This window comes from Dipodomys spectabilis, unplaced genomic scaffold, assembly GCF_019054845.1.
Source record: "Dipodomys spectabilis isolate Male_0828 unplaced genomic scaffold, ASM1905484v1 ptg000095l, whole genome shotgun sequence".
NCBI classification, from domain to species: domain Eukaryota; kingdom Metazoa; phylum Chordata; class Mammalia; order Rodentia; family Heteromyidae; genus Dipodomys; species Dipodomys spectabilis.
This window is the reverse complement of record NW_024870772.1, coordinates 28,665,101-28,691,421: the sequence shown is the minus strand read 5'-3', so window position 1 is coordinate 28,691,421 and position 26,321 is coordinate 28,665,101. Positions and strand designations below refer to the sequence as shown.

General features: G+C 38.5%; 1 protein-coding gene across 1 annotated transcript in view; it reads right to left on the bottom strand.

Annotated features, from left to right (window-relative positions):
* Positions 1 to 26,321, bottom strand: part of LOC122112870 (phospholipid-transporting ATPase IB) — a 421,079-nt gene that overhangs the window by 241,492 nt on the left and 153,266 nt on the right. Inside the window, exon 24 of the mRNA XM_042685833.1 lies at positions 11,928 to 12,100. Coding sequence (XP_042541767.1) covers positions 11,928 to 12,100 — 173 coding nt within the window. The remainder of the gene's footprint in view (positions 1 to 11,927; positions 12,101 to 26,321) is intronic.

Below are 26,321 nucleotides of genomic sequence, written 5' to 3'. Positions count from 1 at the left end.
GTCATTTGTGGTAATGTGGACAGATCTGGAGAATGTCACATTAAATGAAATAAGCCAGGAGATTGATTTTTTTAGCTCATTTGCAGAAACTAAAAAAAGAAATCAGTATCATAGAAGAAAGTAGAATAGCAGTCACCAGTCACTAGAGACAGAAAAAGTGAGGAAGAAGGTTTGAGAGAGGAATCCTAAGGAATATAAAAATATTTCATAGGAGCAACTAATTCTAGCATTCTATCCCCCAGGAGAGGAACAATTACAGCATAGAACAATTTATGATATATTTCAAAATAACTATAAAAGCAGCATATGAAGATTCCAAGACATAGAAATCATAAAGGTTTGAAATAGAAATGCTTTATTACCTAATTTCAATAGGTTGTATTCATATATCAGATTATTGTACCATACTCCATAAATATGTATAAATACTTTGTGTTAATTAAAAAGAAACAAAAGGAAAAGAAAAGTAACATTATTCACCATTTGGGTTTTATTTTATCCTTTAAAAGATTCATCTCTTTCTACATTAGCATGATATTTAGTGTCAGGTTTTTTAATAATTTAAAGTTCAGCTCTTGACAGACAGCATCAGAAACACTGAATTTAAATGTATTCTCATATTTTTACACAGCAACTTTTATTCCCTACTGTTATTCTTTTATGTTGCAGGAAAATAAAATTCAATATGTATTCATTATGATCTTCTCAGGAGAAAATAGGACATTTTGGTTCAAGAATTTGTAAAAAAAAAAAAAAGGCAAAATATTATGATAGCAGGACTTTTAATTTCTCAAGCTCTGGTATCTTCAAATAACACCCATCCATTAAAACAAATAACAGGGAGAAAAACTGCACAAACGATGGACAGACGGTTTTAACTTGAGGCTTGTATATTTATAAAAGGATTATCTTCAAGTTGGTATATTTACTTTGGTCTTTAATGACTGGTGTGTCTAAGTGGTGAAAGACAGCAGTAAGAATGCTGCTTACAAGGAGAAAGAGAAGAAATGCTCTGTTTTTCTCAGATGACCCAGGAATTGGGAAGTGAATGGGAGGGTCGGGCTGGGGATAGCTATCTGTCTTCCCCACTTCTCATGTGCAGGTCTGTCAGGAACAAAACCACTGGAGACAATTTGGCCCTGGAACTGTGGCAGAACTCAGTCAACTGTTTAACAACAACTGAAATCAAATCATTCAGCAGTGGCCATCAGTCTCTGTTGACCCCCACAGAACTCTGCAGATGACAGTGGTAATAAAGCTTAGAAGTCACCACAGGTTCCCTCAACCCAGCAACTTTAATTCACTCTATCCCTTGACATAGCAGCTGTGGACGGTGATGGGCCTAGATGGAACCAAAAGAAAAATAGTGTCAAGAACTTTGAGAAGCAAACATCTTCAATGTATGCCTTTTATTTGTCATTTGTTTCCTCTCTAAACAAGTAAGAGACCAACCAGAGAAGTGTGTGCTCACCATGAGGAAGAACCAGTCTCACTCCTAAACTAACGTTGGGGCTCATATTGTTGCTGGAGGATAGTCAAGTTTCCAGGATGGAGTATGTTAAGTGGTTTTCAAAGGCAGAATCCTGCCTGTCAGAATCAGGAAGAGGAAAGCATTGATAAATCAAGAAATGATAAATGAGCCAAGAGTCAGGTGCCTAGGCAGGAAAATGGAAAACATAATTTTCTTTGGGACCAATTAACCTAAGAAGGATTTTACTTTCTCCATCAGAAAGGTGTTATCACGCATTTATAATATTATTTCTTTGTTGCTTTGTATGTCCCTCCCCCACAGTGTAACCCCCGCTTTCACTATATTTGATGTCAGTATAACATGTGGAGGAGACGGGGACAAACAAGTCGTTTAAGGATTCAGGTGGACCTGTTGCAACAATGAGAAGTACAAAATGTCATGTCAAAACCAGCTTTACAATGTCGGTGGGGGGGGAGGGAGGGGGGGTATGATTGGGTGGGGGGGAGGGGGGAGGCTGGGAAGGGAGGTGAAGGGTAAACAAAGGAGGAGGCTGCAATGCTTGGTAAGAAATGTATGCATTTTCCTGCCCATGTAATTGTAACCCCTCTGTACAGTATGTTTTCAAATAAAATAAAATAAAAATAAAAAATAAATAAAAAATAAAATCCTGAAAAAAAAAAAAAAAAGAAAGGTGTTATCATTGTCAGGAGCAGGGAAGGTTTATTTCATAATACAAGTTAACAGGACACTTTTTGTACTAATGAAGCACATAGTAAACTATTTCATAGAAAGAGAAGAAAAAAGGCCTTTTAAGTACAACTACTGTTACAAGGCAAGACTTTGGGGCATAAATATTCATGACATACACCACATGTTTAATTAAGCACTGTTCTTAACATCCTGCCCCTAGGTTTCTGGTTTGTTTTCATGCTAAGAAAGATGCCAAATATTATGAGCTTCTGCTTCAGAGTTTTGAACCACAGTTCAGCCTCATATCACCCTGTTTTATTTGGCAAGAAATATTGTCAAGAATGACAGTAGTGAATTAATCACTCATGAACATGATGAAAGGAGGGGAAAATAAGAGAAACACTTAAAAAGTGACGTTTCTGTGAGTTCTTCTGGGTCCCGGTGTGTTAAAAGCAGATGTATGGGAGCTCAGAGACCCTATTAGCTTAATTCCTAGACTACCGTACAAAAGAAAAGGTTGCTTCTGGGGCTGGGAAGGTGGCTCAGTGGTAGAGCACTTGCCTTGCATGCTTGAGGCCCTGGGTTCGATTTAAGCAGAAAAAAAAAGCCGGAAGTGGCGCTGTGGCTCAAGTGGTAGAGTACTAGCCTTGAGCTGAAGAGCTGAGGGACAGCACCCAGGCCCAGAGTTCAGGCCCCACCACTGGACCCCCCCCCCCCAAAAAAAAAGAAAGAAAGAAAAAAAGAAAAGGTTGCTTCTGTGGCCCCTGTTGGTAACCGAGCTTCTAGTCTAGAAACACTAATGTGACAAGCAATTGAAGGCAACTTCTGCCACATAAATTATGTTTCAGAACCACACAAAAAAATGGTTCTATTTCAGAGGAAAAGTGACCTCCTACAGATGTGCTCCCAATTAATTACAAAATATATTATTATGGACCAACTCCCATGGTGGAAATGTCTTTTTGGTTTGGTTGCTTATAGCAGATTTTCTGATAGAAGAGCTTCCTAATTTTTATCTTGTAGTAAATATTTATTTAGGTGTAGGGGGGTATGTGTGCTGTCACTGGGGTTTGAACTCAGGGACTATGTGTTATCCCTTAGATTTGCTCAAGGCTAGCACTCTACCACTAGAGTTACATCTCCACTTCTCACTTTTTGTTCATTAATTGGAGATTAGAGTCTCATAGTCTTTTGTGTCTGAGCTGGCTTCAAACTGTCATTTTCAGATCTCAGCCTCTTGAGTAGCTAGGCTTAGAGGTTCAAACTATCAGCATCTGGCTAACATACCAGCAGAGAAAGCATTTTTTTAAGCTTTAAGCTTTAGAAATTGTTTTTACTCAAGATAATGCTAAAGAGCACACTCTTCTTTAGCAGAGTTAACAATAAAGCCAGCAAGGACCAAAGAAAATTGACTTAATCATTCAAGCAACAGCCTTTATGTTAGAGCTAAATGGAGAAAAAAGGCCTGCCTAAAAATGAATTCCACCTTAATTACATTTAATCAAGAAATGTGCAAATATCTGTTAAGCCATCATACTTCAAACAGCCCAAGGATAGTCTTACAACCTCGACAAGTTAATAATGCTCCCTTGAATAAATAGGAAGCTGGCATAGAACTAAAACATGCACGATGCTGAGAAATCACATCAATGAAAAGAGGTAAAGAAAAGTTTTATTTTAGCAATTGTATGATTGGATCCCTACCAATATGGAGGCCAAGCAAAACACAATTGGTGTACAATTCTATTTACTATGCCTGAACTCAGTTTTGACATAAATCTGTATGTAGATTACTAACAATGCCACACACAAAATGCTCAGCTTTCTGTTTTCCTCTTATCCATCATGCCTCATTAATCAGAGGAAGAGTGCAAAAATTTTTGGATGTAGATTATGTGATAACTTGAGTCTAGAACAAGCTAGAAGGCTCAGCCAGGCATCTAATGAAGCCTTTAAATACTGTGCAGTTCTGTTCAATACATCAGCCTATGATGATTTTCTTTTCCTTTGTGTATGTGAGAAAATGTATATACATGCCCAAACTGGGATTTAGAATCCAACTTACTCTGTTCAACAAATGGAAATAAGTTTTTCCCTACAGAGACAAGGCTGCTGGTCATTTCTCTCTTATATTAAGCTTTAAAAAACAAACAAACAAACAAACATCCCTTTCTCACAAGAAAAGCTCAAATCTTGTTATATATTTACATGTAGTTAACAGCAATATTTTATGGACATCATCACATCATAGCAACAATTAGGGATAGAAATTTTCAGACACATGTGGCTCACACCTGTAACACTAGCTACTCAGGAGGCTGAGATCTCAGGATCATGGTGCAAAGCCAGCTCTATCAGGAAGGTCTGTGAAACACTTATTTCCAATTAACCAGCAAAAAGCCAGAAGTAAAGGTGTGGTTCAAGTGGTAGAGTATCAGCCTTGAGCAGAAAAAGACAAAGGAGAGTGTGAAACCCTGAGTTCAAGCTCAGTACCAGCATGTGTATTCATGCATGCATGCATGTGTGTATAAACACACACATACAAATCATAATCCTATAATAGTTTAAAACTGGATCTAACATCTAGCAACTAAAAAGAGATAAAAATATTTATTGCGTTTTTCTAAAAACAAATTTACATTACTATTGTGATTTCTACTGTCAAAACTGTTTACACCCTTTCAGTTTGCATATTGTGAACAGTTGTAACCACTCTTTGAAGTTTTACCAAAAAAAGTATTTTCACAGAATGAAGTCTGGGTTTTAGCACCAAATCTTAACAGTGAATCATTTAGTTGGTGACATTGTAAATGCCTTTTTTTTCTTCTTGTGTTCGAATTTCTAATTTCTAACTTTTTTTAACAAGAAATATAAATCACTCTAAGAGTTAGAAAAATACAAACTCCCAAAGTCTTATAAGACATGCAGTGAGCCCATTGCCTTTTTCTCTCAATGTCTTTATTTCCACAGTATCACAGTAGATTCTGAATGTTTAGCCATGACTCTCTCTTGAGAGACACTAGTCTAAACATATTAAAGAAAATAAATGATGGCTTCTAAAGCTCTTAATTTGCACATCCATTGGAAATCCCTGCTGTGAGGCTTTCCCTTTCCTCCACCTTTTGCCCAGAGATGCAGTCATAAATCACGTCCACTGGCTAGTAGATGCTTGGGGCCACCAGCATCACCTGTACTTGCAGGGGAGTTCAGAGAGGCCATTGCTGACTTCCTCACAGGAAGACACTGATGATTCTTTCATGACTTGCTTCCTGATGAGACACAGTCACTTAAGATTTCTGAATGGTCCCAAGAGGTCAAAGTTTGCCTATACCCCCTGGTAGTCTTGCAACAAAACTTTATCTCCATTTTGACAAACAATAAAGGGCTTCAAAGAAAAAAAGGACAATTGAGAAAAGGAGTAAGAGAAGACACAAAAAAAAATTCTGGGATATATTAAAAATGGCTTACATATTTTCTTTTTTTTAATTTTTTATTGTTATTATAAAGGTGATATAAAGGGGTTATACATTTTCAACATGACTGTAATTCCTTTGGAGAAATGATAAATTCTGAAAACTTGTAAACATTCTACAGTTTGAAAACTAGGGTAAAAGCAAAAAGTGTTGACATACTATTGTAAATCCTAAGAGTAAAAGATATGTGACTGAAGCAGCTGACACAGACAATTAGGTTAACACAGGCTGACCTGATACAACCCATATCTAAGATACTAGGCTACTTCTTCCATTACTTGTTGAGATCATGGCAACATGATATGATTTATCAAAGGCCTTTATTTACTCATTATAAAATCAAGGATCAACAAAACAAAAAGATAGGAATTTTTAACTTCAAATAACTAATTTTGCTCTTATGGTGAGCAGGAGAGGATAGACATAGCCACAAAGGTTATAACTCATTCTGCTCAACAACATTTTGAATTTAAGGTGCCCAGTGATAGGGGATAAAAGTCATGGGCACAGATGGATCTCAGGTCTGGAATTCAACACAGAGACCACAGAAAACAAGCAGTTTGGAGTGGTCACTGTTTCTTAACCCTAACTGCTCAGGGGAATTAACCAGAGTATTGGTAAAATTCCTAAAGCTCCAATTTACTGAATTTTTTTTGGGGGGGGTGTGTGGACAGGAAGAGGTTATGAATCAAAATCTTAAAAAAAAATTGTTTTCACTTGACCAACACACCATTTAAATACTTCATTTTGTTTTCTTCATCAAACATTTCATTTCAATGAATTATTTTACCCGTGTGTGTGTGTGTGTGTGTGTGTGTGTGTGTGTGCGTGCGCACACACACACGAGAGAGAATGCATGCACGCACCAATCCAAGGGCTTGAACTCAGGGCCTGGGTGCTGTCCCTGAGCTTTAGTGCTCAAGGTAAATGCTCTAGCTCTTGAGCCACAGCTTCCAGTTCTAGCTTTTTGGTGGTTAATTGAAAATAAGAGTCCCATGGACTTTTCTGCCTGGCCTGGCTTTCCTCAACAATCCTCAGATCTCAGTCTCTTGAATTGCTAGGATACGAGCATGAGTCACTAGTGTTTGGCTTGTTGGTTGGTTGGTTTGTTTAGTGTGTGCTGATCCTAGAACTTAAATGCAGACTAGGTGTGCTGATCCTAGAACTTAAACGCAGACTAGGTGCTGTCCCTGAGCTTTTTTTGCTCAAGGCTGGTGCACTACCACTTGAACCATACTTCCAGTTCTGGCTATTTGGTGGTTAATTGGAGATAAGAGTCTCATGAACTTTCCTGCTTGGGCTGGCTTCTAACTGTGATCCTCAGATCTTGCAATTCTGAGTAGTTAGTATATTTTTTTTGGGGGGGGGGGTCCAGTCGTGGGGCCTGAACTCTGGGCCTGGGCGCTGTCCCTCAGCTCTTCAGGTCAAGGCTAGCGCTCTACCACTTGAGCCACAGCGCCACTTCCAGCTTTTTTCTTTTTGTTTATGTGGTGCTGAGGAATTGAACCCAGGGCCTCATGCATGCAAGGCAAGAGCTCTACCACTGAGCCACCTTCCCAGCCCCTAGTTAGTATATTTTTATTGAAGTAAAATTCACAGAACACAAAATTAACTATGCTAAAGTATAAAACTCTAGTGTCCTGACCATAAGCAAAATGCTGTTCAACCATCACCCACAACTAGTTCCACAGCATTTCATCATCTCTAAAAGGAAATCCTCTGTTTGTGATGCAATCATCCTGTACAAGGACACAATCATTCCACATCCCTTCTACCATCAGCTCCCTGTAGATTCATCTATTCTGAATATTTCATATGAGAGGGACTACATAATATGTCTTCTTATTTACAGCTATTTTATTTTATTCAACCTGCTTCTTTTTGTGGCTAAATAACATTCTATTGTATGGATATATTGCATTTTATTTATTTAATCATGAACTGAGTTGTCTCCATCTCTTGGCTATTGTGACCAAGAGAGGCTGCTACAAACAAACATGTAAGTATTTGACTGAGTTCCTGTTTTAATCCTTTTGGGTACAATCCTAAAATTAGACGTGCTTTGTAATTTAGTACACTTATTATGTGGTCAAGGGTAATATTTTCTTAAGTTTCTCCAGATGATTCTACATAATGTTGATATAAAGAACCACAATGTATAAGATTGACAAGCTATAACAATAGACAGAAATGCAGCCAGGAGCCGGTGTGTCATACTTGTAAACTTAGCTATTCAGGAGGCTAAGATCTGAGAATTATGCTTCAAAATGAGCCCAGATAGGGAAAGTCCATGAGACTATTCTCTTCAATTAACTGGCATAAAGCCAGAAATGGAACTATCATCCTAGTGGTAGCATACTAGCATGGAATAGAAAAATTAAGGGACAGTGCTCAGGCCCTGAGTTCAAGCCCAGAATGGGCAAATAAGTAAGCAAACAGAATTCACATATTAAGAAGATTCAGAGTGGGAATATGATACACCAGAGTCTTAAGTCCTTGGGAAAACATTTCAGAAGCTTTCAGAGAGTCAAAAAAAGGAGTAGAATCAACAGGGAGAAGAAAAAGATGTCAGAGAGAGAAGAAAATCTCTCAAAGGAGGAATCACTAAAAACAAATGCTAGAGCCAGGCACCTATAGCTCACTCCTAACTACTCAGGAAACTGAGATCTAAGAACCACAATTCAAAGCCAGCTGGGTAGGAACATCCATGAGACTTTTCTCTCCAATTAAGCACCAAAAAAAACTGCCGGAAGTGGAGCTGTGGCTCAAGTGGTAGAGTTCTAGCCTTGAGCACAAAAGTTCAGAGACAATGCTCAGGCTCTGAGTTCAAGCCTCAGGATTGGCACATACACACACATACATACAAAAAAAACTGGCATGCGCACGTGCAAGCTCACGCAAACACACACACACACACACACACACACACACACAGACAAATGCTGAAAGGAAATGAATCTGTTGTATATAGCAAAATAGGAATGTGAAGGATATTAGCCTCAAAGAGGTCCTGATTCCATAAAGCTAAAGTATAGAGGAGATGCAGAGAAGCGAGGATAATAGTATGACATATTTGATACTATTTGTGCTGAAGAACAAAGATCACCTCCTGTTTCTTTATTCTCAACTAATATCTGGGAACACACCTAGAAATGTAGACTGCAAACATTAAGCCCACAGATGAGAGACATCTGGGACAGACCAGTTCACAGCAATAATTTATAGCACAGTAGCACAGTACACACCAGTCACCATCCTGCTCACCACATTATGACCTTACTAGGACTTTAGATAAATGAAAAATATTTAAGTATAACGACATATAATTAGCAAAACTGTATGATTCTCATCTTATTTACTTATGTGTATGTGTGTGTGTGCTATTTAGCATCCTGCTGACCATATTAGGACCTTACTAGGATTTTAGCTAAATGGCAAATATCTATGGATAACAATATATGCTTAGTAAAATTTTATGATTCTCTTTTAATTAATTAATTAAATCTTATTTTTTGTGCTAGTACTGGGACTTGAACTGAGGACCTGGCACTCTTGTTTAGCTTTTTTTGCTCAAGGCTTGTGCTCTAATACTTAAGCCACACTACCACTTCTGGGTTTTTGAGGACTTTCTATATTTTTAAATTTAATTTGATTTTTTGTATGATTCTCATTTCAGCAAAATATTTAATAAGCTCTGTCTTGTTCCCTTCATTTTCTACAATTGTTTTTTATTTTAATTTTTATTTATCTATTTTGGTCCTAGGGCTTGAACTCTGGGCCTAGCCATTGTCACTTAACTTTTTCCACCCCAGGTACTCTACAACTGAGTTACAACTTCTGGCTTTTTTTTGGTCGGTCATGGGGCTTGAACTCTGGGCCTGGGCGCTGTTCCTCAACTCCAGCTCAAGGCAAGCACTCTACCACTTGAACTACAGCGCCACTTCCGGTTTTCTGGTGGTTTATTGGAGATAGGAGTCTCACCGTCTCTCCTGCCAGGGCTGGCTTTGAACCACGATCCTCAGATCTCAGCCTCTTAAGTAGCTAGGATTACAGGCGTGAGTCACCAGCGCCCGGCTACTTCTGGCTTTTTAGTGGCTAATTAGAGATAAAAGTTTCACAGACTTTCCTGCCTGGGATGACTCAGAGCCACAATTTTCACTTCCTAAGTAGCTAAGATTATAGGCATGAGCCACTGATGCCTGATTAAAATTGTTTTAATTTGAAGTTACCCATTTTTACACTATATTTGCCCATCTCTGAATCAATACTGATTTTTAAAACACATTATGAAAAGTTATGATCTGAAAAAGAAACCCTTTTCCTGTTCTTAGAGAATAATATAACTCCTACTATGATTATATTTTAAAGACAAAAAGTGAAAATCCAGGTTGATCTTACGTAGGAAGCCACATATTAAATTTAGCTCACATTTAAATTCTCAATGAACCATAAGTACTTATGTAGTGCAGGAGTTTTTTTTTAAGTACATGCCATTTTATTTTTCATCCAAAGTGTGAGATCAGCCAAGAAATGCCCCTGAGAGCAAGAAAAGAGTGAACTCTCCTTGATTCTTTCTTTCAGGTTATGCTTCTATTTGGTAGACAGTCACAGTATTTAATTTGAAATTTCCTTTTTCCGTGCCAACTGTAGTTTGAACTCATGCCTGAAATGTCCTTAAGCATACAGACTGTGTGACACACAAAGCCCCTGTGAAGGCAGCCAAAGCAAGAAGGGGGAAGGAGATGGTTTTATTTAGCATCAAGCACCTGGTCAGAAGAGAGCATGTTTCTGTAAAGCCTAAGGCATTCCTGGTTTTCCCCTGAGAATCCAAACACACATGTTTTTATTTCCCTTTGAAAAACTTTTGATTTCCCCTTGAAAGATTTTAGCATGTTTGCTTTGTGATACACTTTACCAGTATATTCCTGCGTTGTTTTTGTTGTTTCTGTTACTTCTGTTTGTTTCTGCCACCAATAAGCTGGAAGATGTCTTCTTGGTTAATGTTAGGGTTTGACAGGCAGAAGTGACTCACCATGACTTGTAGCTTTGTAACAAAACAGGAAGTGCCCATGTGGAGAAATTCACCCAATCAGTACCTATACATTTTATTTACAAAGGGATTTTTCCCATCCCTTTTTTTTTTTCTACCTGTTTGCCATCAGCCAGTTCTTGGCCTTTGGTAACCATTCATCTTTCTCAAGTCTTCTTTTTTTGCCCATACCAGGGTTTAAACTCAGGGCCTGGGTACTGTCCCTTAGCTTTTTTGCTCAAGGTTGGTGCTCTACTGGTAACTTGAACCACAGCTCTACTTCCAGCTTTCTGGTGGGTGATTGAAGAGTCTTACAGATTTTACTGCCTGGGTTGGCTTTGAACAGGGATCCTCAGATCCCAGCCTCCTGAGTAGCTAGGATTAACATGTAGGAGCCACTGATACTAAGCTAAAAATCTGTCTTCTTTATAATTGACTTTTAAGTATTCATCAGAACTGGACATCCATGTACCTGTAGTCAAATGAATATTAACAATGCCCTCCCTAATAAAAAGCCTTCCCAGATTCCAGGAGGAACCAACCATGGCACAATAACACAAACCATGGCATGATATCAACTTGACCCAAGCACCTTATAGCTTGAAAATAAATAGCCCCTGAACATCAGGAAAGAGGCCTCCACACCTCACAAATCTTAAAGTTGAACTCTGACATCTGCAATAAAGAACCAAATAGGTAGGACCCTGGTAACTGCTCATAATGGCTCAAGGCAGAATGTTATAAATTCATCTCCCACCATGAACATTACTACAAATCCTAGTTTTTGCTTCTCATATCTTCTCCAAAGACAATAAAAGTATAAAATGCTTGCCAGGCACTGATGGTTCATGCCTGTAAACCTAGCTTCTCAAGATGCTGAGATATGAGTGAAGATTGTGGTTCAAAGCTAGCCCAGGCAAACAGACCTGTGGGACTCACCTCCAATTAACTATGAAAAAGTCAGAAGTAGAGGTGTAGCTGAAGTGACAGTGCTCTAGCCTTCAGTGTAAAAGCCAAAGCAAAGAGGGACAGTTCCTGAATTCAAAACCCTGTACACTCTCTCTCTCATACACCCCCCACACACATCATTATCACTGAGAAAATATGCATACCAACAATTAAAGATGGATTTGTATTGTCCCCACCTCTAGACCTAGAGTCTAAAGCCTGAAATTTTCATGCGCTGATTTCTTCTAATAAAGCCCAGAGGACACACTATCAGATACATGATACACACCAATTGGGCCCATCTGGATATTCCTACCTGCAGCATATGACTGCTTTGCATGAGAGTGCCAAGTCCAGGAAGCTTCTCCTGACTTCAAAGGACAGAGCATACTTCAGCGTATGACCATCGATGATGAGTGCTATGTCATTCTCTTTGCCTAGCAAATTGCCAAGATCTGTGCAGTGCTGAGTGATGGCTGCCCTGGTTGCCTGGAACAAGAGTAGAAGGGAATCACATATGTATGCTTAACAGAACTCCAAGGTAAGTTCTTTGAAAGCAGAACATGGAGAAATACAAACTGTTCAACTGGTAACACAACACATTAAAAGTCATTGTACTCAGCTGGGTATTCAGGCTCATGCCTGTTATCCTAGCTACTCAGGAGGCTGGGATCTGAAGTTCACAGTTCAAAGCCAGCCCAAGCAAGAAAGTCTCTGAGACTTTTATCTCTAATAAACCACTGAAAAGTCAGAAGTGGAGCTGTGGCACTTAAGTGGTTGAGCACTAGTCTTGAGCAAAAAAGCTAAGGGACAAGGCCCAGGTCCTGAGTTCAAGCCCCAGTATCATCAAACACACACACACACACACACACTCGCACACACACACACACACACTCGCACACGCACACACACACACACACACACAAGTAATCCACACCATTTTCAGAGTGGGATTCATTTGATATTTAAAATTATCACTTTGGTTGGGGAGTTTGGTTGATCCAGAACTTGTAACTTTCTTCCACCAGAAATGCAATCTAAGGATTTTAAGATCCTTATATCTCTCTTCTTTACACTGCACAGACATATTTCTGATGCCCCAGAGTAGAAATTCCATAGAAACAAACGTTATTTATGGTTCAAAAGATAGCATTACTGAAATCCAAATGGCAAACACAACTATGTCTCACTTTCTAAAAGGCAATCTTTACAAACTCCAAAAGATACATACATATATATAAACACACACACACACACAAGCACAAGCACACACACACACACACACACACACACACACACACACATACATAAAAGATTAATTTCTAGGGGGGCTTGGAAGGTGGCTCAGTGGTAGAGCGTTTGCCTTGCATGCCTGAGGCCCTGGGTTCGATTCCTCAGTACCACATAAGCAAAAAGAAAAAAGCCGGAAGCAGAGCTGTGGCTCAAGTGTTAGAGCACTAGCCTTGAGCTGAAGAGCTGAGGGACAGCGCCCAGGCCGAGTTCAGGACCCACAACCGGACAAAAAAAAAAATTAATTTCTATTCCATTTGAGATCAGATTAAACCATTTTCTCCATGTTATCATCAGAATAAGAAATTAACTGTTTTTACATATATGGAAAATGTCTAATCAAACTACCCAAACCTACCAAAATATATTACTTCTATCCTAAATAAGCACCTTAATGTGGTGTCTTGTTACATGGAATTAAAACCTGGATCCATCTTTTATGGCTTAAAACAAAGAAGTTCTAAATGAGTAGGGAAAAGGAGCAGATAGGATAGGGGAGAATGATGGAAGAGGTGACTCTGATCAATAAACTCTAGACACTTAGATAGGCCCATTAAATTGTAATCCCCTTGTATAACTATTTGAAGTTCAGAAAAAGATTTTTGTAAAAAAAAAGTTGTTTTGACCATCTCAGGGAATTTATCAGTACATGTTCAGGGAATCTAGCTTAACTACAAGGAGATTTTTGACTAATCAAACTATGGCTTAAGCAGGACACCAGTGGCTCACACATAATCCTAGCTAGTCAGCAGGCTGAGATCTAAAGATCATGGTTCAGAACCAGCCTAGGCAGAAAGGTCCATGAGATTCTTATCTCCACTTAACTACCAAAAAAATCTAAAAGTGGATGTGTTAACCTTGAGCAAAAGAACTCAGGGACAGTATCTAGGTCCAGCATTCAAGCTCCAGGATAGGCACACACACAAAAAAGTGTGTGTGTATGTGTGTGTGCATTTATGTGTATGTATGTATGTATGTATGTATGTGGTTTAGTTTATCAAGCACAAAAGTCTGAAATTATTTTGTCTGGATGATAGTCATTTTGGTACAAAGTTTTACATTTTCTTGTAATTTATCATATGATTATATAAACTGTAATCTTAAAGAAGTATGTTTAATGAACAGATATCTTTTCCCCCTTAGTTATAATGAAGATAGAAGCTATTACAAAGTAAGAAAGAGTTTCCACCATTTTCTTGTGGGAGAAAACCACAATCTGAGTCTGTTATGTGTTACTCTCACAGAATCCCTGAGTCTGGGAAATGTATAATGAATATGTCTATTGACTCATGGTTATGGCAACTTGAAAGCCTAAGACCAAGAAGTTTCTGTATTGTGTCACCCTATGGCAGAGGGAAAAGGAAGGCAAGCCAGTCTGAGTGATCAAACTTGAAGTCTCGATTTCTTTTCTAATTGGCATTAATCCATTCGTGAAAGTGAAATTTCACGACACAATCACCTCTCTTTGGACCCCCACCCCACCCCCCAACACTATATGATTAGGGGTTACATTTTGAACACACCAACTTTCAGGAACATTTTCAAATGAGCAGGACCCAGGCTTCCTGAATCTGGGAAGTGGATGTGTGGGAGATATAGATATCTTGGCCACTTACTATGAGAGGGCCAAAATTATTAAATTATACTACAGTAACTAGGAAAATTTCACACTGATAATTTCATGGCCAGAGATTTTCTCACATAATAAAACACAAAGTAGCCATGTTAACTCAATTAAGTAGATATGTAAGTCAAAGCTATTTTAGTCAACTAACCAAAATATAGTTATGAGTGGCTACATGCTCTAATATTGACTTTTAAAAAAAGATGTGTTTCATGTAATCTACCTCATAAATCTTTTTTTTAAATTTTTTTAAAAAATGTGTGTGAGAGAGAGAGGGGATGAGAGAGAGAGAGAGGGGAGAGAGAGAGAGAGAGAGAGAGAGAGAGAGAGAGAGAGAAAGAGAGAGAGAGAGAGAACACTGAGCCACGGTTCTACTTCCAGGTTTTTGTTGGTTAACTGGAGATAAACCTCATGGACTTTCCTGCCTTGGCTAGATTCTTAGATGTTAGCCACCTGAGTAGCTAGGATTACAAGTATGAGCCACTGGTGCCCAACTTTTAAAATCTTTTTAGAAATTATCTTTAAGTAGTTGTGCAAAAGGATTTCTTAAAATCTTAAAATACAATGAAGGCAAAAAAATGCCCACAATGAAATAAGGCAAGCTTAATATTCTCCTAGGAGTGTATTCCATATATCACTACTACCATGCCCTAATAACCTTTGCCTCATTTTTGTATTTGGTTGGAATTACATTAAATTGTAAATCTGATGAAGGCAGTGACTCCTTTCACTAACTTCTGATCATGTTAACTCATGGCAAAGTGTGAACCAATGCAATAGTGATACAAGATTTTCATTGGAAATGAACTTTACAACTTGGGGGACACTGAGGGAGAGGAAAAGTGGGAGAAAAATGAGGGAGGGGTAACAATGTTTGACAAGAAATGTACTCACTACCTTACATATGTAACTGTAACCCTTCTTACATCTCCTTGACAATAAAATTAAATTTTTAAAAAGTGCTCAATGCATATGTTGAATCATAAATGAGTTGAGATATCCAAGTTTTGACTCAATTTCCTTTAATATCCATGACAGTCATTTGCTAGCCCTGGGCTCAAGCCCTAGGACCAACATAAAAGTAAATAAATAAATAATCTGTTCTTGATTCTTACTAGCTGCTTCTGGATTTTTTGGCCTTCAGCTACTTCTACTCCTAAGTTGCTTTCCTTCCTATGCTCCCCTCCACTCCATTTCATCTGCTCAGAATCCCACTATTGCCTTGGAGATTAAAAGCATTCCCTACCACCTAAACCTCTGTAGATTCATCCTTTCAGCTCTCTATTGGACTTCTCTCTCACCTCTGCTTTCGGTTTCATTCCTACAACTTCCATGCCTACTCAGCAATAATATTTGATCAAACCCAGACTAGCAGGGCTCACCACATACATATGGCAGGATATAGGTCCCTTCTGTGCAGTTCTCACACAAGCCAATGGAAGGTATTACCATCACAAACAGTTCCTTATTCTCCAACGGACTATGATTCAAAAGTCTATTTGTAAGGTAGTTATTGGGCACTTAGAATCCATTTTCCCAAAGGAACCATGTTACAAATTGTGGTTGGATCCCAGGGTCTGTTAATACCTATTTAACCCACTTGCTAAAAAATTTATACTACACTCTCTTAGTTTAATAAAAAACCAATTACTAAAAGTTACAATGGACTTAGCTGTTATAAGAGGCATAGGGAATTGGGGCTTGGAGTTTCATTCCCAGAAAGATAAGAAACATTCCAAAATCCTTCATTAGAATTTGCCTTCTAGATGTTAATATGGGACTATATATTTCCAGCTGTTCATTCATGTTTTATAATTTCATATTCCTTTGCATTAAAAGCTCACTTTTTTGCCCAAATAGGTGACTGTAACCGATGATTGTCCCCTTAGCCATGCTGAACCATCTACCCTCTTCACATTTCTCTAATGACCTTGTATTTCTTATGGCAAGGTTGGTGTTTGTCATTCCATTTCCAATGTCTAAAATAAAACTAAACTGGTGTTGGGGGCCTATCTACTCAGAAGGCTGAGATCTGATTATTGCAGTTCAAAGCCATCTTCAGCAGAAAAGTATATGAGACTCTTTCCTCCAGTTAACCAGCAAAAAGCTAAAAGTGGAGGTATGGCTCAAGTGGTAGAGTACCAGCCTTGAGTGAAAAGGCCAAGTGACAGCAACAAGCACTCATTTCAAGCCCCAGTACTGGCACAAATAAAAATAAAATAAAATAAAACTACATAAACACCATAGACACATGACTTTCTGTCCTCAAGGATATTTGTATAGCTGCTGGTTTATACAGGCTCATCTGATGGACCCTGGAGGAATATTAAGGTATGTGCCATCTAAACCCAGAAAATATTTGGGGGCAGAGGATGTTTCCTGGGTACAGCCTGAGCACCGTACCTTTGTTTTTCTGCTCAAAGCTAGCACTCTACCACATGAGCCACAGCTCTACTTCTGACTTTTATAAATAGGAGATAAGAGTCTCAAGGACTATCTTGCCCAGGCTGGGGTCAAACCATGATCCTCAGATTTCAGCCTCCTGAGCAGTTAAGATTATACCAAAACCTGGGTAGATATTCCATTTTAAGGCATTTAAACTTTGTTTTAGAGTTGATTCAAACCATAAATGAAATAATAAAGGGAGGAAATCTAAAAGTATCTTCTAAAAGACCTATTAAACCTATGAGCAGACAGCATTTCTAAGGTGGTTAATCATTACTCATTGTTAATCACTTTAGATTTAGAAAACAAACCAGGAGAGATGGACATTTCTAGAACTTGCATGCATTTCTACAAATCTACAGGTGGCAGGAAATCTTTCTTCAGAATGCAAAGAGTTCCAGACACATGGAAATATGTGGAGGCAGGAGCCTTCACAGGGCTAGAAGGGGTTTCTTAGATGCCATGGGTAGCAACAGCTGCCTCAGCCTTCACTTTGATGTTCTGCAAATTCCAAAGGGCTCTGAGCTGACCACACGGAAAAGCCAGGCTGGTTTAAGTTTCATCAGTTATACTTCCACCAAACCATACTTAGCCATTACATTGGGAAACAGAGAGCCTGCTCTTGAATTAACCTTGGACAAATAAATGTCTAACAGTAATGTACATCTTCTAGTTCATAGAGGGTTTCTTTCTTTTCTTCCTTCTTTCTTTCTTTTTAATTTTAGAGGGCTTGGAGGTATTGTCTCTTTTTTTTATTTTTTGATTATTTGTTCTAGGGCTTGAACTAAGAGCCTGGTGCTGTCCCTGAGCTTTTCCTCCCCCATGTCTGGCATTTGGTGATTAATTAGAGATAAGAGTCTTATGGACTTTCCTGCCTGGCTTAGCTTTGACCCTCAGTCCTCAGCTTCTTGAGAAGCTAAGATTACAAGCATGAGACACCACTGCCCAACTTGCTTAGGTGTTTTGCCCAAGGCTGGCTCTCTTTCTTTTTTTTTTTTTTTTTTTTGCTTATATGGTGCTGAGGAATCGAACCCAGGGCCTCAGGCATGCAAGGCAAGCACTCTACCTCTGAGCCACCTTCCCAGCCCAAGGCTGGCTCTCTATTACTTGATCCATAGCTCCACTTCTGGCTGTTTGGTGTTTAATTGCAGATAAGAGCCTCACAGACTTTTCTGCCCAGGTTGGCTTCAAATCCCAATCCTCAGATTTCAGTCTCCTGTGGATTATAGGAGTGAGTCACCAGTGCCTGGCTTGGTTTGAGGGGTTTTTTGTTTTGTTTGTTTGTTTTTCCATTCTGTATGTTTATTTTCCCAGCACTTTTCTGACTCTTGGCTCTGCCTTTTTTCACTCCAGCACCTCTGGTTCTACAGAGTTTTATTCCCAAGGTATAGGCTCTTCAGAGCTGGGGCAGCTGTATCCACCACTTCTGCCACCTTTTCCTTTTTACTCAAATTCATTCTCAGTATAACCACACCTCTTCCTTAACGGCCCAAATATTCCCCATGCATTTGCATTTATGGAAACTAATGGTTATAACACAAACAGAACCAAAGACTCTTACACAGCAAACCCTTTATGAACTAACACAGGCCACCAGGGCTGACCTCAGAGTAGCTGCACATGGCCTCTGCTGGAGACAGACAAAGCTGGAAGATTTGCTCTGAAGATTTGTTATGCTCTGATCTATGAATATCCCTAAATATGAAGCTGATAAGTACAAAGAAAGAAATTTCTGCTAAATGTGTCAATTTTCAACTATGTCCTATAATATTAATAGCCAAGAGATACAAACTGACTGAAGTATAGTATAAGCAGAGGTGGATTTCCACTAACAGTTTAACAAAATGAATACTGGGAAGCCGAAACATGTTTTGTTAGAAGGAGGTGGGAAATAAAGAGAAGAAGGAAAAGAGTGGAGAGAGGAATGGTGGACAGATACAGTCATACTATTCGATGTATATATGAGAAAATGGGACTAAGAAACTTGAGATGATAGGTGGGGATGGGATGAGGACACTAGAAGGGGTGACCTGATCAGGATGCACTGTTCTCATACACTGACATGTTGAATTAAAACCCCTTTGTACAACTATTTAAGGATAGTAAAAATTAAATTAAAAATAATAAGATGAAATAAGAAAAAAAAACTTCAAAAAGGACAAGATGAGAATAATCAACATTTTTCAAGAGACATTACTTCTTGTCTATAAGCACCTGGGTAGCAGTCTAGCACCCTCAGGCTATGTTTTACCCCTCCTCACTTGATTTCATGCTTTTATAAATCCCTATCTACCAGAAAATTTATGGCCAAAAATAGTATTACCTTCTCATAATAAATTGGTCCAATATTAAATTCACACTATCCTGAAATCTTCCACAGACGTGTTTACTATAGTATTATTATTCTTTTCACTAATTAGCTTTCTTGGGGTATAATCATCATACAATAAGGTAGTCCAAACAATTCATGGGGTTTTACCAAAGTTCTGTAAAGCTCTATACAATCAGAACAGAGAAGTCCCATCATTCCTCTGGTAACTCTGCAGGCCAACCTGTCTGACCTTATTTCTGACATTGTAGTTTTGTCTCTTCTTAGAAAGTCATCCAAATAGAAACATAGTTTGTAGTCTCTTCTGTCAAGCCTAATATCCACTTAGCAATACTTTGAGAGTCATTCAATATTTTTGCATGAATCAATTAGTTTATTCCCTTTTGCAGTAGTGTGACAATAAAATTATTCATTCTACTATATGAATAAACCACTATTAAGTTAGTTAGGTTCATCTGATATTGTACATTTGGGCACAGTGTGCTGCTTAATCTTCATTGTTGACTTGGATGGATTGAGAGATGCCAGGGAAATTAGGAAGGCACATTTCTGGGTAAATCTGTGGGCCTACCTAGACTGTAGGGAGTAGAATGAGAGGACACCACCTTGACTGTGAGAGGAGCCACCATCTAATATGCCAGGGATCAGATGGAATAAAAATGGAAGAAAATCTGGATGCCAGTAGCTCATACCTATAATCCTAGCTACTCAGAAGGCTGATATATGAGCACTTAAATTCAAAGGCCAGCCTGGGCAGATAAATCCCAGATTCTTATTTCCAGTTAACCAGCAAAAAGCCAGAAGTGGAGGTATGGCTCAAGTGACAGTGTCAGCCTTGAATAAAATAGAGTATAAGGCTCCCTCTCTCTCTCTCTCTCTCTCTCTCTCTCTCTCTCTCTCTCTCTCTCTCTCTCTCTGTCTCTCTGTCTCTCTCTGTCTCTCATACATACACACACACACATACACACACACACACACACACACACACACACACACACACAGAAGAAAAAGGAAGCCAGATGGTGTGTAAGTTCTACTCTATGTGAATGTCTATTGCTGTTACTTTTGCCTGAGACATCAGACTCTAGCTTCTTCAACTTTTCAACGCAGGTTCACTCTAATGACTCTCCAGGGCTTCCTGGCTATCAGCCTTTGACTGGGGCTGCATCATTGGCTCCCTTTGTCTGAGGATTCCAGATTCTTAGACTGAGTAGCTGCTAGGTTCTCTGTCTCTCCAGAATTACAACATCCAACTGTGAGTCAATCTAATAAATCCCTTTTAATAGTTCTATCATCTATCTATCTATCTGTGTGTCTATCTTCTGGAAACTCAAACTACAAGATGATACTAGTTTGAGGATATTATGAACATTCTACTATAAGTATTTGTGTACTACTCTTTATATAGACATGTGTTTTTTATTTCTTTTGAGTAGAAACCTAAGATTAGACTTTTCTAGTCATACACACAGGGTGTGATAATTTAGATCTTGACTGTCTCCCAGAGGCTCATGTTAAATACTTGATCTTCTTCGTAGGGGGCACTATTGGGAAGTGGTGCAAGCTTTAGGAGGTAGAACCTAAGGGAGGTAAGTTAGGTCACTGGGGTTGTATTTTTAAAGGAGATAGTAGAAGATAGTCTCTCTTCTTTCCATTTCTCTGTCATTTCCATCGCTCTCTCTCTCTCTCTCCTCCTTCCTCTTACATCTCTCTCATTTCCCTCTTCCTTCCCCAACCCCTGTCCTTTCTGGCCTCCATGAGTCAAATAGCTTCCTCCTCCATGTGTTTCCATGATGCACTGGCTCTCCATGTGTCCAAAAGCAATATGACACACCAAACATGGAGTGAAACTTTTGTAACTATGAACCAAAATTAACTTAAGTCCTTATAAACTGTATGTTTCAAGTAATATGTCACAAAACAGTAAGCTGCCTAACATCCTCCACAAGTATATGTTTAACTTTACAGAAACCACAAGACTGTTTTCCAAAGTGTCTGTGCCATATGGGGGTCCCATAAGTCATTGAGGAACTTTCCAGCCATTCTTCATCTTTACTAACACTTGCAAGCTTTCATTCCTCATCTTTACTAACACTTGCGAGCTTTCCCATTTTAGATGTTCTAGTGGTTATGTAATGTTAGAATTCAGGGTTGGTTTTAATTTATAGTTCCCAAATAACTAATAACATTGAACATGTTTTGGAGCTTTTACTTTTTTAATGGACAAATGAGATTGTATATATTTTATTATACACATATTTTTAAAATACATCACATAGTAGAATATCTAAATGAAGCTAATTAGCATATTATTAGTGAATTTCATTTTAACCCTTACTGAATTAAGTGTAAATTTTGAGAAATGTAAGAAAAATCATTCGGATAGAGATTGGAGGGCATTTTTTGTTGGGGGAATTAATCATATCGATGTGGGACCATTCTGTCTCAGCATCTTATTGTAGGGTAGCTGAAATATCCCATATTCTAATATATTCTCTTTTTTCTCTTCCTTATTTTCTTCCTCCTGCTCCTCTTCCTCCTATGTGTTTTTACATCCCAAATCTCTGAAAGATCCACATTTTTCTTAAACGGCAGGCCAGACGGTGGTAGAAGAGAGACTCAGGAAGTGGTATAGGAGAGAAAACTGGCTGAGCTGCTAACGGAACAAGCAACACTTGGGAGAAAGAAACTATTTATTCACTTAAGCTTCAGAGCACAGAAACTTTGAAAACTATCCATCACCACTATTTATTGAAAGAAAATGTGCCTAGCAATTTTGACAGAGCTCAAATATGCTCTGTCAAATTTGCTTAAAAAAATAAAAATTCCCTGAAATACATAATTCTTTTCACTGCTCAAAAGATATTAAAAAGTGAATATAGCAAGTATAATTTATTTTCCCCAAAAAATAGATTTTTATTTTAGCACTAGAAATTCTCCTCAGTGCTAATTGAATATATTATATTCTTTTGTTTTCTGATGAGTAAATAATACATCTTTTTCCAAGCTTACATATTTATATTATTTTTAATCTAGCCCCAAATAAAATTGTACTCTGAATATGTGAATAAAAATGATTCCTGTGTAATTGTGTTTTTTTATTAAATATTCGATGTGTACCATATTACAAGTTTAACTATTAGTCATATTTTATAAAATACTGGAATTTTCCAGAAAGCTTCACAGAAAATGACATGTATAAATGAATATATTTTGTGGATCTATATAAAAATATATATTATATAATGTATTTTCACTTTCTAAACATAAAAATATACTCTTGAATAGCTGGGCATAATCAGATCTCAAAAGTAATTTATATGCTTTAAGAAGCATTAATTAAATCTTCATATGGATCTTTTAAAACATTTTTAAAATATAGAATTCTTCTTAGAGAAAATCTTTTTTTCCTATAGGAAAATTATTTCCAAGTGTGACTCTCTCGCAAGAAGAATGTGAAATTTAAAAAATGACATGTTTAAAAAAAAAGAATGTGAAATTTTCACTTGTGAGTCATTAGCCCATATAATATGATCTCTGTAATTCCACGGAACAGTTGTTTGTCACATATTTGCCTAGACTAGGATTTCCAGAAATCACTGATTCTCAGTGACCCAGTGAATCACCCACCACATTTAATATCTTCACACTAGCCAGGAATCATTTTACTATGAACTTTAGCTTGATTGTTTAATTTTATAAACCTTTGAAGATGAAGTTTTCAAATTTAGCCTGCACTTGCTTTTTTTTAAGTCCTCTTAATTCTTGTAGGAATTTAAAAGACTAAATCACACACTATTGGTATCATTTACAAATTTAAAAAGAAACTCTTGCCAGCAACTCCTGGCTCACATCTATAATCCTAGCTACTCAGAAGGCTGAGATCTGAGGATTGTGGTTTGAAGTCAACCCAGGAAGAGAAACTCTGAGAAACTCTTTATCTCCAATTAACCAGCTAAAAGCTGAAAGTGAGGTATACCTCAAGTTGCAAAGTACCAGCCATGAGTGAAGAATCTAAGCAAGGCTCTGAGTTCAAGCCCCAATACCAGCAGACAAAAAAAAAAAAAAAAAAGAAAAGAAAAGAAAAAAAGGAAAGGAGGAAATAAAGAAGGAAGGAATCCTTTAGGAATTAATTTCTAGACAATTATAGCCAACAGAATGGTTTTTGGGTTTTCGGTGGAATTGGAGTTGGACTCAGGGTCTCATGTGTGCTATGCAGGTACTTTAGCACTTGAAACTATCAGTCCCTTTTGTGGGACACACACACATACACACACACCAGTTGTGAGGCTTACTTGAGGCCTGGACACTTTTGTGCTCAAGGCTAGGGCTCTACCACTTAAGCCACAGCTCCACATCTAGCTTTTTTAGGCGATTAATTCAAGAAAAGAGTCTCACTGACTTTCCTACCGAAGCTGGCTTCAAATTGTGATCCTCAGATTTCAGCCTCTTGAGGAGCTAAAATTACAGGTGTGAACTACCGGTGCCTAGGTTGGCTTCCAATCCCTTTGTGTGTGTTGTGGAAGCAGTGGTCCTGGGGCTTGAACACAGAGCCTGGGCACTGTCCCTGAGCTTTTTTGTTCAAAGTTATTACTCTATTACTTGAGCCATGGCTAGTACTCTACTACTTCAGTCACAGCTCTATCTCTGGCTTTTATTGGTGTTTAATTGGAGATAAGAATCTCATGGTCTTTCCTTCCCAGAATAGCTTTGAACCTCAGTCCTCAGATATTATCCTCCTGGGTAGCTAGGATTAATACAGGCATAGGCTAACAGTGCCAAGATTTCAGTCCCTTTTTGCATCATTTTCAAGATAAGGTCTTGCTCTATGCCCAGGTGGCCTGGACTGTGATCCTCTTATTTGTTTTTCTCTTTGTTTCCTTTGTCTCTGGTATGACAGATTTGGTACTGTGCCAAGCCATTATATTTCCTTCATAGCTTGGGATAATAGGCACTTAGCACCGCACCCAGTCTGCAGAGTATTTTTAGAGTATTTTATGTGATTCAGTAAGTCAAATAAACTTTATCAAAGAAAGACATGCTAATTTCACTCAGGTCTATATCCCAAGGACAAATGCTAATATTTGCCATGTCATAAAAAGCAGCTCATCATAAGTAGCACAAGGCCAAAGATAATACTTATTTGCTTTCATGATAATCTGGTGGTTTCTTCAATAACCTCTGCTAAGTATTTGATGCCACAGAAAATGAACAGTCATCTTAATTAATTGCCTTCCCTTTGGAGATAAAAACTTTTAACTTCAGTATTTTGAAAATAAAGTGATCACTTGCTGATTCTAAAGTTTCATGGCTCTTAGAGGAATGATAATGTACCTAAGCTGGGTTCAGCCTTATACAGACAGCTAATAAAAATGGCAAAGGAAAAAAATATGAGTAGCTGGGTGCAATGATGCATGCCTTTAATACAAGTACAAGAACGCTGAGGCAGGAGTGTCAAGAGTGCAAGGCCTGGGCTGGAAACGTGACTTAGTGGTAGAGTGCTTGCCTAGCATGCATGAAGCCCTGATTTCAATTCCTCAATACCACATAAACAGAAAAAGCCAAAAGTGGCACTGTGGGTCAAGTGATAGAACCCAGGGACAGTGCCCAGGCCCTGAGTTCAGGCTCCAGGACCAGCAAAAAAAAAAGAGTGCAAGGCCCACTGGGTACTGGTGGCTCATACCTGTAACCCCTCAGCTACTCAAAAGACTGAGATCTGAGGATTGTGGTTCAAGGCTAACCTGGGCAGAAAAATCTGTGAGGCTCATATCTCCTATTAACCACTGAAGAGCCAGAAGTAGAACTGTGGCTCAAGTAATAAAGCACCAACCTTGAGCAAAAAAGTTAAATAGATGACAGCACACAGGCCCTGAGTTCCTGCATAAAAAGGAAAAGAAAAAGAAAAACTCTCCATTGTCCGAAATATGCCTTTGGAGCTGCAAAAAAAAAGCCTCGATAAAACTTGCAAAAGTGAGAAAAATACTTCAGGTATAAAACAGTGATAAGAGACCTCAAAAATGTTTTTAAAACATCTCTGTGGCAAGGGCAGGCTGTACAAATAGGCACGAAGGTCATAGCCAGGTGAAGAACATGGGACCACAGGCTCACATTTGTCAGGAAAGGCTTGCCACCCACAGGCACTCAGTAACAGGAATCACTTGCTAACAGGACATTCCCACTGTCCTTTGAAGCCACAGGGGTTGGGGTCCAGAGAGAATTCAGTGAGAGGAAACAATAGCTGGCTATAAATCCTTCACTATGTGAGAAAAAGGTCACATATTTATGTGGTTACCATATTTACACTTGGAAATATAGTCGGCCCTCAGTGTGGAGAGGGAGAGGAATGGTTCTGGAGTGTCTTGGGACAGCAAAGTCTGTGGACATTCATGTCCCTTATATAAAGGTAGAAGGATTTACATAGCACCTAGGTTTATCTGTAAATTCCAGGTAAGTAGTTAGCTACTGTTAACAATGACAAGAAAATTAAAAATCTGTACATGTTTTACACAGATACATTTTACTCAACTATTTTCAATTCATGGCTAGTTGAAATTGGCCAAGATAGAAACTGAAGATAAACAGAACTGACTATACTTTCTTTTCCAGTGGCCACACCAGCCCTAGGGCTTGAATTCAGGGCCTAGGAACTGTCTGAGCTCCTTTTCCTCATGGCTAGCACTCTACTGCTTGAGCCACACCTCCACTTCTGGCTTTTATTTTTGGTGATTAACTAGAGGTAAGAGTGTCAAGGACTCTCCTATCTGGGCTGGCTTCAAACTGCGATGCTCAGAGCTCAGCCTTCTGAGTAACTAGCACTGTCAAAAAATAAAAACAAGAGGGGTTGGGAGAGCTATGAAAGAATGATGAAAGGGTAATGCTGATCATGATGCATTGTATTCACAAACTGACATGTGAAAATAAAATCACTTTGGACAACTACATGAGGATAATAATTTTTTAAAAAAAAAGAAAGCTGGGCACCAGTGGCTCACACCTGTAATCCTAGTTATTCAGGGGACTGA